This window comes from Parasteatoda tepidariorum, chromosome 1, assembly GCF_043381705.1.
Source record: "Parasteatoda tepidariorum isolate YZ-2023 chromosome 1, CAS_Ptep_4.0, whole genome shotgun sequence".
NCBI lineage: Eukaryota > Metazoa > Arthropoda > Arachnida > Araneae > Theridiidae > Parasteatoda > Parasteatoda tepidariorum.
In genome coordinates this window covers 38,743,656-38,757,501 of record NC_092204.1, presented here as the reverse complement: position 1 = coordinate 38,757,501, position 13,846 = coordinate 38,743,656, and the positions used below count along the sequence as shown (strand labels likewise).

The 13,846-nt window shown below is 26.5% G+C and overlaps 1 protein-coding gene across 2 annotated transcripts in view; it reads left to right on the top strand.

Annotated features, from left to right (window-relative positions):
• LOC107447016 (transmembrane protein 161-like emei) overlaps positions 1-13,846 on the top strand; it is a 20,051-nt gene extending 6,205 nt beyond the window's left edge. For both annotated transcript variants that reach the window (XM_016061824.3, XM_016061825.3), the window contains exons 5-12: positions 26-274; positions 1,829-1,983; positions 5,191-5,251; positions 6,382-6,525; positions 8,473-8,583; positions 10,262-10,436; positions 11,862-11,958; positions 12,042-13,846. In XM_016061824.3, the coding sequence (XP_015917310.1) occupies positions 26-274; positions 1,829-1,983; positions 5,191-5,251; positions 6,382-6,525; positions 8,473-8,583; positions 10,262-10,436; positions 11,862-11,958; positions 12,042-12,298 (1,249 nt within the window). In that variant the 3' untranslated portion in view covers positions 12,299-13,846. The remainder of the gene's footprint in view (positions 1-25; positions 275-1,828; positions 1,984-5,190; positions 5,252-6,381; positions 6,526-8,472; positions 8,584-10,261; positions 10,437-11,861; positions 11,959-12,041) is intronic.

Below are 13,846 nucleotides of genomic sequence, written 5' to 3'. Positions count from 1 at the left end.
GACTGTTTATATATTTTTTTTACAGACGAGATGATTCTGGTGATTCAGAATTCATGGTACCTAAGAATCTAGAGCTTCAGTTGGATGTGGCAGCAGTTCAGCCAGTTGACATGATTCAACTCCATTATTATTCAGAATACCAATGGCTGTTGGATTTTGCACTGTGTACAATTATTGTCTATACTGTTACAGAAATATACTATTATCTTATACCTGCTAAAGATGAAGTTAACCTCAGTATATTATGGTGCATATTGGTCATAGGTTTTGCTGTGTATCCTTTGTAGGAAAAAAATAGATATTTCTCTATATATTAAGTGATTGTAAATTATTTTGCGAAATCACTGTTTTTAGTTTTGTTGGTTATTATTATTTTATCTTTTAAATAAAGATGTCTTCATTTAAGGATAGTCTTTTTTCTAGTAATTTACTAGGAGTATTTTATCGATACGGTATATTTAGCATTATGTTCTTTGTATTTCATATTCATAAAAGAATTGTTGTTACATAATTTATTTTTCTTCAATTTTTACAGCTATATATGAATTTTAGCATAGCATGAATCAATTTTCATTGTTATTTTTAAGTGATTATTTTGTCTATTTTAAATTAAAAATCTTAAAATTGGTAAAGTTATTTGATTAAAGTAAATTTCCTCTCCTTTCTGTTAATTTTTTTTTTTTTTTGTACTATTTTATGAAAAATTTGGCTGCTCTCCCTGGAAAAGTCAATACTAATCTAACATTAGCTAATATGAAGTAAACAATACTATTATTTGATCCAATTTGTCAATTCAAAAATTTGATTCATGTCTCTTTATCATTTATTTTAAAAATAAATGAAATTAACATTTCAGTTAATACAGAATCAATGTGGTTAGTTGAGGAACCACATATTAATTTATAGAATATTTAGCTGCAATATTCACTATAATATTATCCTCAAAGTTATTGAAACTTTTATTGAAATTATTTTATTAAAGTTGTATTTGAGCAAATTTAAATGAAAAATTTTGTCTTCAAATTGAAGGAACATTTTCTAATCAATTTATTTTAAAATAAATTTCTATTTTCTTATTCTTTATAATAATTGTATCCGATTAGCGATTTAATTAATTAAAATTTAATGATGGTCATATATATTATTTTATCTAGAGATTAATTTGCAACAAATCTTCATCAGTTAAAAAGGTTACGTAAATAATAATTTTCTCAAGAATGCTTTTATTAAGTATATATTCATAAATTGGTATTTTTATTTAAATGTTATACTATACCCAACTTATTTAAGCAGTAACTACTAGTTATTGATAAAGAAAAAAAATTACAATGCCACATATGATTTTTTTTTTTTTTTTTTTAACCTTTCTGAATTTATTTAAATGATTCTTCGAAAATCTCCTGAATTTCAAGCTTGGCAGGTTAACACATTTTTATATTTAAAGTTATTCAAATAATGTATCTAGTAAAATTTAAGTAAATAATAGCTGTTAAATGTTGCAAAAGTAATCTAATATAAATGTTTTTCAAAAGCAACAGTATAATAATAAATAGTTATTATTTTAAAAATAATTTGCTGATATAGTAAATGTGAGCAACTGTTTTAGAACTTGTTAGGAAATAGATTTTTAAGCCTTTCATTGTTAATTTTTTAACTGTTAATCAGCCCAGATTAAATCCTTCTGTTCTTTTCCTTAATACAAAGCAGTTTTAAGTACAAAGATTATTATAAGTTTTTTTGGTGGAAATTTTATCATTAAAGAAGTTGGAATCAAGAATCTATTTTGACTTAAAAACTTGTTAAATAATTTTCCTTAATGTGCTTGTAGTAAAATATTGCTGTCACTCACAGCATTATATTTTAGAGGAGAAGAGGCTGTAGGTGAGCGGTCCTTGTGTTTGACTGCAGGTTTTCTTTTCTTTTTCATTGCAATGGTAGTTCTCATTGCAGATGAAAATTTCTTAGAGTTTGGATTAGAACCTGGTAAGAAAGAACCTCAAGATTATTTTAATATGACTTTTTAATCATCAGAAATTATTATCATGTATTTACTTAATTTTTGTTAATGGATCTTGCTGTGTGCCCCACAAAAGCAGGGCTAGTGATTTTCTTGATTTTTTTAAAAATAAATCGGATTCATCTGATTTAAATATGATTTTTTTAATAATTTTTAATTATTAATTTTTTTTAATTTAAATAATTTTTAAATTTAATGGTCATTTGTGAAATTTTATTTTACAATTAGTTGAATTTAAATAATTATAATTAAAATATGAAGTTAAATCATAACACATTTGAAATTATATTGCTACGTTAAATACTGCTTTTTAGTTATACATAATAAGTGCAAGAATTAAAATTATTGAAAATGGAATAATGTCGTTATTAACAACAGCAGTTAAAACTGACTAAAATAAAAATAAAATATCACAAAATTAATTTCAGATTTATTTATTTATTTTGCTAATAAATTTTTGAAATAATAAAATTAAATGTGATGCGTTATACCTTAAAGGCAGGTTGACAAAATATTACAATATAGAATAACTAATCTTTCCAATTTAATGAATAATAATTATAAAACTATTATACAAAGAGGAAATCTGAATTTATATTTAAACAGCTTTTTTTTAAATACTATATGGAGTAATTTCCTTTCAAAATTGTAAGTTCTTGATTCAAAAATATATTTTACCGTATGCCCTAAATTGGGGCAGGTCGGGGAAAATATTTCATTCAAAAATATATTTGCAGTTTTAAATAAAATTCAGTTTTGAAGTTAGTGTTTTAAACTTAAAAATTAGTAGAATTTTCATTACTATCATGATTTTTGCAAAAAATTCCATATTACTCTTAACAAAAGTATAAGAAAATTGCATTAAATTTTCAGTTTGTTCTGAATTTGCATTCTGAGCAATTAGAAAGAATTACAAGATTCTTTTCAAATGCTGTTTCAAAAGTGCTATAATTTATTACAAACCAAATAGTGATTTAATTTTTCTAATTACAATTTATCAATCCAACAATATATCAACAATTAATTTAAACTTTGTAAATTTTTTAAAGTGATAATTTCTCTTTAAAAAACATCATTTGATTTAAATCAATGATTTACTTTTTAAAAATAAAATCGGTTAATTTAAATCAAAGAACCCTGCATAAAAGACTGATAATTTAAAAAAAGTATAAATAAATAAAACAGATTAAAACAGAAAAGTAATAAAACAGATAGAATTGTATGGTTTGACCGAGTCTGATAAGGAATATTCTCTCTAAGTTATAAAACTAGTTACAAAGGTTATCTGATGGCATTTCTTGGGTGAAAAATTGTAAAACAATGTTTTCAAAGTAGCCAAATCTTGCATCAATAATGTAATTCAAGGACTGCCCTAACCAATTTTTCAATTGGTATGGTCTGACAAGTAAAAATATTCATTGTTTTATAGCTTTTTCAGTCTCGCACTGTCATTTGTTGATGGACTCTGCTAGTAATTTTTAAACTTTTTGAGAATAAGTTTTCTTAGTAGGTTTCAGTAAACCACACATTGGTTACACATTTTTGAGACAGAATACAGGGTGACCGTACTTAAATTCGAGTTTTTTAAAGCCTGATAGAGATAAAACTACGGAATCAAATTTTCTGTCAATAATATTTAGACAGTAGGAATTAGATATAACATTCTCATATTTGCCGGAACCAAAAAAAAAAACATCATAACAATTAGAAGATTAAAATTAAAGTTTTATTTTCTGGAAAAGGATACAGTCACAAAACTGAGTGACTAACTTAAAATAAATTAAAATACAAAAAAAGTGCACAACACACTGAGTAGTAGTAGTAATGCTTTGTGATTTTACAGATATATATATGCTGGGAAAAAGCGCGCGATAACAAAAACAACATCTGTATGTTGCAGTCGGTTACAGCTAATTTCCGAGAGCAGAAGAAATATCTGGGTGTGCTCGATGACAGGTTTCAGGTTCGGTATTCCCTTCGATCTAACAGTCTCTACAAGACCATGGGGAAATTTTTTTTTAAAAAAAGCTTCATTTTTGCCACCAGAGACGAAATCAAAAATGGCACCGTAAAGCTATTTTTGAATTAAAATCAATGCAACAAGTTTGGAAAATTAAGTTTTACATGCATTTTGGCATTACAGTTACATTAAATTAGTTTATTTTTCCTTTTTATAATATATTTTAGTTATTATTTCTACATCAGCAGTTGTATGTTGTTTGCCAATTTTTGCATAGAAACAAGGCTATTTAGAGTTTGTCTTTCAATAAATAAGTGAATGCATGCTCTTCACATGTATATGATGAGATTTTTGGTGTTATAACAGAAATTTCGAACAACCTGGTTTCTAAGAAAATCTGTAAATAAATTACTATCTGCAAAGGGGAGATATAATTACTGGAGTATTATAAAGTGCGGAGTATGTCAGTGTGCAATGCAATATGAATGTAAACGTGATATCAATATAAAAATGCATGTAAAATTTTCCCCCTAAAATGGGCCTTATAGCATAATTTTATTTTCTGGTGGTAAAATATTGAACTATTCTTTTTTCCATTAAAATTCAAATCCCTGTGTTCAAAATAGTGCCAACAGTAAATGTGGTCAAGTTTGGTGCGATAGTTTTCTCATTATTGGACTTTAAATACCTCTACATCAGTTATGGTTACCTTGTATATATGCTCATTTTTATTTGTAATTATTAAATTTTTTAATTATTCAACTGAATTCACGATACAAAATGGATAAGAATGGGAATTGAATGCTGTTTTTCAAAGTTTAGTGTACAATAAATATTTGTTTAGTCAAATTTATGTTTTACAAACTTAAAGGGAGATACAAAAATATTCATGATATAGAAATTTCATATTTGAAAGTTAAATAATTTTAACATTTTTGTCAAAATCATATACGTATTGTTCTTTGACAATTGATATATCAATTAATTACTTCAAAAGCAGTAAAACTATAAGATGAATTTATTTATCATGAAATTTCATCACTCAATCATTTTCTGAAAATCCGATATCTAAATCTTTCCCATTTTTCTGTGATCTTAATGTTCAATTTAATGAGAAGGGCCTGTATTTGCATTAAGTTTAGTAATGTAAGCAATTTATTGCCTGAATTTCAGTTATTTCATTCTATTTATATTGTAATAATTACTTTTATAGCATATGCAAGTTTTAATTCAAGTGCCCATACATTTTTGAAGGATCAAGGGTTGGATTCAAGGTACATTACCAAGATTTGAATTTTCATGTTTTACTAAAGTATACTATCGTTTCATTAACTTTATCCTGTTAAAATTTCAATTAATTTTCTTAACTAATTATGTTAAACATTAAACTTTATTTGTTTGAAAAATTGATCACTATTATCTGATTTGCCAAAATACCTCAAAAAATTGTTTTGATCATCTAACAAAAATACTTTGTTGCTTTTAAAATAATTTCTTTTTTTTTTTAAATAATTTCTTTTCTATCTTTGATATATCATTTTTTATATTTCTAAAGATTAAAATGGTTTCAAAATTCTGCAACTTTTTTATATCAAATATTAGGCATTGTCATAATAAAAATTGACCACCAGTTCTTAAAAATTTAATAAGAAAAAGACATTACATGTATTTCTTATGTTCACAGTATTTTTTTCTTGCTGTTGGGAAACAAATTAAAAAGCAAAAACTTCACTGTGTAGCAATATAAAGGCTTGGTCATAAGTTCAGAAAAGATTTTAAAAATTTGTGAATGGACAGTTAACAGTGTTTCACGTAATTACAGGGTATATGGACACCTGGAAAGTCATGAATTTTGGTATTGAACAAAATTTGTCTTGAAATGTCATGATTTTAACTATTTAAAAAAAAAAAAACCATGGAAAGTCATGGATTTAAGTCGCTAATCTAATTTTTAAAATGGAATTACCCCCCTTCCCCCACCATTTACACGGTGTTCTGTATATATCAGAATTTGTAACAAAATCCACACTCCCAGGCATACAGGGTAACAAAAAAATGTAGGGATCATTTTTGAATGTTTATATTTCCAAAATTTATTACATAAACTCAGCGATGCTTCTCAATATGTCGACCTCCGGCATAATAGATTTNTTTTTTTTATTAATTGTATTTTAAGTGAGCGTGTGCCTAATAGTTTGTGTAATCCATATTGATATTTCATATAGTTATGTTATTAGGAACAATTAAGTGCACATGGATGCAAACATGAAAATTCCTTTTAAATAATTAATCTATCATTAAAATTCTTAGTTATTGTGTTTTACTAATTTTATATGTAAATTAAGTTTTTTTCTATGGTGCTATATTATATTTTTAATTTATGTTTGATATTAATTTTAAATAGTGGTCCTGCATCAAAGCTTATGTTCAAGTTAGGCTTGGCATTATGGTGTGGAATGTTTGGCTCATTTTTCACTTTTCCTGGTTTACGTTTTGCAAGAATGCATAAAGATGCATTGAAATACTGTGCAGAGAGACCATTTTTAAAGTAAGGATTCTGCAAGTTTATAATGTTTTACTTAATTTAAAAACTCTTCATTTCTTTTAATTTTTACTTTTATATGTTCTTTGTTAATCGAAAGAAATTTTTCATTTCTTAGTATATAAGTGTTATAGCAACTGACATATGATTCTAATTTTAGGTCATAAAAATCTTTTCCTTTCCTCAATGAGAGTTCTCCTTGGAGAAGGTTTTTATATCTTTATGAACAATATATTTAGATATTAATGGCTCTTAGTAAAATAGGACTAATTACAGGTTATCCGCGCATCTGGAAAGACATGAAAAATCATGGAAAGTCATGAATTTCAGTATTGAACAAAATTTGTCATGAATTTAACTATTTTTTAAAAAAAATCATGGAAAGTCATGGATTTAGTTCGCCCAAAAATTTTATTTTTAAAATGGAATCCCTCCCCAATTTCATGGTGTTCCGAATATCTGAATTTGTAACAAAATCCTCACTCAGAGTCATATTTTATGAAAATATAAAAAGTTTTTATCGTTTTCTTTAAAAATTATGCTGTTCTTTCGAAAAATGAAAGAAAAAACATAATTTCTAGAGCGAAGTATCTTTTAAACTTATGTGATTTTAGAATTATTATTATTCATCTTTTTTTTTATTTTATCAATTTAAAATTCTAGCTGAAGTAAGTCAGTCATTGGCAAATTTTTTTAATTCTGAAATGAGAACAGAAAAATCAGTAGTATTTCTCTCCTTTCTGATGAACAAGAAAAGTATCTTTAGAATATAATTCAGCAGAAAAAAAAAATCATTTGCTCAGCTATTATTTTTTCAGCTCTTTCATTGCTTCAACTATTTCTTTACTCTGTTTTTTAAATTTAAAATCAATAAATATGAAGATGCAGAATATAACAGTTTTGGTTATACCTATCATTTTAATTAATGTTATTATAATGCTTTTTAAATTTATTATTCTGTTTTTGTCAGAGAAAATAGTAACTTCGCTAAGGCATGAAAAGTTCTTGGAATTAGACGTGGAAAGTCACCAATTTGAAAATCTAAGATGTAGCAGATACCCTGTAATTAGTTACCCAGGCTACTTAAGACACATCTTGATAGCCTAAAATAGATTCTCTTATTAATTTTGAGACATAGAAAATTGTTCTCTCACAAAAAGCTAAAAATATTCAATATTAGAATTCAAAGACTATTTTCAAAAATAATAGACAGTCATTCTTGGAAGTAAGCAGTCATTGAAAAATAATTTAAGTTCCATGGAGTCCAAATGAGGTCATGTTATTGAAGAAATCAAGATCTCTAAATTTCACATTTTCGATGACACTTGATAACATAAATAAATCTTCCAACCTATTCTCTTTCAGAATCCCTAGATAAGAAGCAGAACACACCGAAAATGTGCGGATTTGTTTCATGATGTAATTCTTTGTTAAACTGTGGCTCTAATGGCCAACCTCTAACACCTTCTTTGGGAAAACTTTCCATTAAAGAATATTTACTAAGATGCTGAATTAAAATTAGAAGAAACCAATATAGATAGATAAATAGACAGATTTAAATAAATGCTCAAAAACTAACAATTAACAACTATAATTCTAAAAAACATTACAGCAGACACTTTACAGCCTCTTACGTTAGGTGCAAATAGGAGTCATCTCCTATAATATTTAAAATGAACATCCAACGAGTACTACGCATTTCAGTTTAACTTGCTACAGCAGTGCCACCACAACTCATAACTGGCTAACTATATGAATTCCCCTGATCTTCTCCGAGTGAAGAAATTTATTTTATATGCCTTTATGCTTTGTTTAAAGATGTTATTTGTTTTCATATCAAATTAATTTTTCTTCTAAATTGTTTATTTTATTCAATGTTTTTGTTTGTAATCAATAAATGCTTACATGAGCTTAATTTTCTTTGTAAAACAAGCATGTGTACGTTTATTTCAGGATGCTTCTTCATGTGAGTTTTATTTCACCTTTACTTATTGTTCTAATGTGGGTAAGACCAGTGGCACGTCACTACTTTACTGAACGATCTTGGCCCGGTATTCCCGTTTTGTAAGTGATTTATGTTGGTCACAATATTTTTATTATTTCTATTGTATAGACTATTTCCATTAAATATGATTTATCTTTTTTACCAATTATATTTCATAATAAAAAGTAAAAATAAAAGAAAAACACTAAATTAAAATAAATAAAAGCAGCCACTAATTGCAAATTTATGGTTAAGTTATACATGTTGCCTTCAAAAGATATGATTGCATCTAAATCAACCTAAATATTGAAATTTAAAATTCATGTAGATTACAATAAGTGTTGAAATTGATCCAAAAAGACAATAGGTGCATATTTAAAAGCTTAACAGAACAACAATTTTGTTTTTATTGTTAGAGTTTTTTAAAACCTTTAAAAAAATCATTGATTAACAGCCATGGAGAATAGGGATCAATGCCATAAACTTTCTGTAAAAAAAAAACTGAAAACTTGCATTTTTTTTACTTCAGGCTACCAATAATATCAATTAAATTATGTACAATCAGCAATTTAAATCCCAGTTTTTATCAATTGATTGAAAAAATCATTAAAGAATAAAAAAGCAAAGATTAGAAACAAATCTTATTTTTTAAGAGATATTGAGGTGCAAGTTCTCAGATTGCAGAACCAAGAGGGGGATAGAGGGAACTTTAGCTCCTCACATCGTATGGATGGATATAATTTTATATTAAGAAAATTTATACTTGGTATTATACTTTATGAGTAGTGAATTCGTGGAAGATTCTCAAATTTTAACAGGAAAAATTTACAATTAAAAGCTTTGTCTAAAGTCCCATTATTTTTATCGACACAATGAATCCTCTCTCTTGACATTTTTGTTGTCATTTGATGAATTTTGAAGCGCTACAACGTTTTTATTCATACTGGCTACTAATTAAAAATAAAGAAAAAAGGTAAATTCAACCACTGTAAAAGTAATTGTTTCAAACCACTGCAAAAAGAATTGTACAAATAGCAGACGTTAGATGCCCTTTAAGTATTTACTATTAGAATGTTGTGTACATTATATTTATTATATATTATTTATTTTTTTTATATTTGTATATATATTACTTATCATTACATAGTTAGGAGTTTAAATGTTACTATAATTCTATGAATTTAGTAAAATATTTTATTGTATATTAAAATTAAAGTTTCTTTGGAGGCAACTTTTATAATCTTTAACTGGTTTGGCGCAGAAATGTTATAGAAAAAGTAACTAAATATTGTCCATTGTGAAAAGTGTGGTGATTATTAATTATATAACTTTAAATATGCATAAACTAGGCTTCCTGAAAAATATAATAAAATGTATCATCACCGTGCTTTTTAGAAAAAGTTAATAATTATTTAACAGATAAATCTTCAATTTTAAAAATACCCTATTTAAATAAAATTTTTAAAAAAATTATTATTTTTCTTGCACTATGTTTTGTTTTCCTTGTTTTATATATTTTCTAAAATTCTAACTAGTTTTTATGCATAATAATAATGTACTTAATGTGTCAGTGACAAATATAATTGCATGCAAATTTTTATTTATTTATTATTAATAATCTCGAAATTTAAATGATCAAATATCCTTTCTCTTTTTTCAGCAAAATTTTTTTTAGTTATTATGATATATGTTTTGTAAATTAGTAATTTATCTATCAGTTTTAATTTTTATGCTATAATATAAAATTTATTTGTCTAGAATGACATCTGATACCTTCGATACAACACGCCTGCTACTGATTGTGGGTATTGTAGCTGTGAGATTACTCTTAATGCCACACTACTTACAGTCATATTTAAACATGGCACCAGAGAAATTGAAAGAATTGAGAAAGGAAGCTGGCAAAATTAGCAATATTGACTTACAAAAAATGGTACGCAATTCACTTAATTTCTTTCACCCTTTGCTTACGGATCTTAGCATGGTGAAACCTGTCATTAAGGTTCACTTGTTGTACCACCCGTAAGCAAAAGGTTTAGTATAATAGTATATTAAAATATTTATTTATGGAAGTTTATAAAAATCTACGTTTTAAAGATATTATATAAGGAATTGCTTCTTCACGGATTATTCTATTTTTGAATATTATCTTTAGGTTATTTCATTAAAAAACTATATCACTATCAAAGATGACTTTAGAACATTTCAGTAGATGAAAGGAGAGAGGCAAACTATGCTTTAAATGATTTATGCAGGTTTAGTTTTTAATAACAAACACACACACTTAATCACTTAAAACTATTAAAATATTTTCTATGTTTTTCTTGCTGCTTCATTATGTTATGCTGTCGGCATCTCTAACTTTAAAAATGTCTTTATTTGGTCTGAAATCAGTTCTTCGAATTAAGAGATTTCTCACTTCAAAATCATTTTGGTGCATAACTGACAAATAATGGAGAAAGATTGCATGAACTCATTTAAAATGACAATGAATGAATTTTAAGTATTTGAACTCATTATATTATATTTTAAACTCCATACAATGCTTTTCAGAGATGATAGTACATATGGTTTTAAATTGAAACTTTGCCTGCAGTTTAAAGCACTCAAGTGTGACTTTTTTTATTTTCCTCTGTGAAAGGACTTAAAACATCCATAAGGAAAAAAAAAAGGTTTTCTTTTTTAGTGTATTTTTAAAAAATAAAAAATCTTTACGCAGCATAAGCAATTGGATAACTGAGCAATGTTTGTTAGTTAAATGCATGTAATACAAAAATTATAAATACTTTTGTATTAATAAAAACTCTTTTTGTTTTCATAAAATGTCTTTGGTAAAGAATAGGTGTAGAGATATTCTATTTTGGAACTTCAAGGCTGAAAACATTCCAATGAATAATAATTAGATTTATATTTCAAAGGAGTTATTTTTAGAATCTTTCCCTCCCATATTAGGAAGCATTAAATGATTTTCCTTTATGCGCAGGGTTACAAGGTATGCGACGATTGAGCCTTTTCACTCATTTTCTGTTAGTACTTAATGCAGGAGCGATTGTTTTGGCGTGTTTCTTGCTGTGTGATGTATTCCATGTAAGATCTGCCGGAACCATCCGGAGTTTTGTCCACCCCCTCCCTTGTGGAGAGTGGATGTAAATAAAACTAATGAAAGAATAATTGGTTCACGACATAATTAATTAAGCTAATTGTAACCAATGATTACAGGGATGTAGCTCTGCTATTACATGCATATATATTTAGTTAAATGCATATTTTTTTTGTGGAGATAAGAAAACAATATATTAATATGTTCAATGTAGAGAGAGGATAGTATCAACTAATTTTTATCCCTCATTAATTCCAGGTTGCAAGAGTTTTTTACTACTTGTGTGTTGTTACCCTCCAATACTTAACACCATTAATGTTGTGTTTATTTATGACTCTCATGCTGAAAACTTTAGGTAAAAATATTGATTAATTATTTTGTGCTAATTTATTGAAATTCCATCATTCTATTATGTATATTTATTTTTGATGATTGTAGGTGATTATCGATGGGGAAGTTTTATTGAGGCAAATACTCCAAATGAATCTGTCAATACAGCTGCAAAAATTGCTTTACCTGTTGCAGACGATATCTTGGAATCTAGTCAGCAAATTTCATTGACACTTCTGAGTCTAAAGAAGGTTTTTACTCCTGTTTTGTATCGTGGAATCTTAGGCTTCATGACGTGGTGGCTGTGTACTGTTTGGTTTGGAACTAGTGCAATGGGTTTGATTTATTATTCATATTGCACCTGATCTATGTTTGTTAATGGATTTAGTAATACGCCAAAACCATTATAGGTGAATTTAAATTCATCATACTCATTGTTTTTCTATGTGTGGTTTTATAATTTCCTATGACCTTGAACAACCCCAATTGTTTATTAAAAAATGCATGACTTTTTAATCTTATAAAATTATTGAATTCACCTAATGTGCCGGAATGAGAAATTAGATTTTTTTTTTAATACTTTAACTAGAATTTTTTATATCTTTACTATACATACATATTTATAACACACATAGCTGTTCATTGTACCCAGTGGTTAAAAATTTGGGTTTAATTGTTGATATTTTCTCTAATAAAATCAATAACCATCAAGGCATATGATTAATTCAAACTTATATATATTAATGCTCTTTAAAAAATACAATAGCTGGCAGCTACGCACATGTATTGTTTGCAATTTTTACATATTGAGTTGCCTGTACATTGGTTAGGAACCACAAAAAAGGGCAACTTGTAGTACACTTTTAAAAATTCCTGAGTAATCTATACATGTTAAGTCAACAAAATGAAAAAGTAATTGCCCTTGGCTGTTTTTTTATTTTTGGAAACTCTTTTACCTAGAGAAATGAAAAAACCACAGTTTACGTGCTTAAATTTAAAAAAAACTTATCTGCATAATTTTATACTATATGAACAATTCATTGAGCATTAAAATGTTTTTAAAAATATTGCCAATTTCAATAGGTTTTTCCACCTAGATAAAAATCATTGAAATTAATGAATTTTCCCAATTTTCAAGAATGTAGGGTTGGAGTAACTTTAATATCAAGCACTTTTCACTTTTAGAAAACTGTGGCTTTTTTTCATTTTGCACCTTTTTTAAAGTCAGTATAACTGAACAGTCAGCAGTAATTGTAGCAAATTTTCGATATTTATATATATATAAAAAAAAGCATATTCGCTAAAATGATTTTTCACATACTGCTCTTTATTTCATACGAGAGTGGAGTTCAATAATATGAACAGATCGAATCATCAAATTAATTACTCAACACTACAAAATATAATCATTAAGGTTCAAAGGACAATATAGACTAAAGTTCTTAATAGTTAAGTCACAAGAGTAGTTAAAAGATTGATACCTTTAATGCTATTGTTACAATTAGTCTTTTACACCATACCTGGAAAACTACTTGTGCTGGCATAGCTTTTAAACCCAGATTTCCTTTAGTTTTTAGTATGTATTTCAAATATTTTATAGTTCATTTCTTCATAATGTAATAATTTCTCAATCTTTTTCATTTTTAAATAATTTTTTAAGTTTGACGTTCTCTTTAAGACGTTAAGTTTGATCTCTTTTTTTTTTACCAATTTTTTTGAAACACATCAGGCAATAAAAATAAACACTAATTTTGAGGATTTTAGAAAATCTATGGTTTATTACTCATTTCAAGGTATGCTGCATTTAAATTATTCACTTGTGAACTTGCATCTAATTTATATCATAAGTTTTATACAGATTTGTGCAATGCTGTAAATAAAATTATTATTCCTAATAAATTATTTATATTATA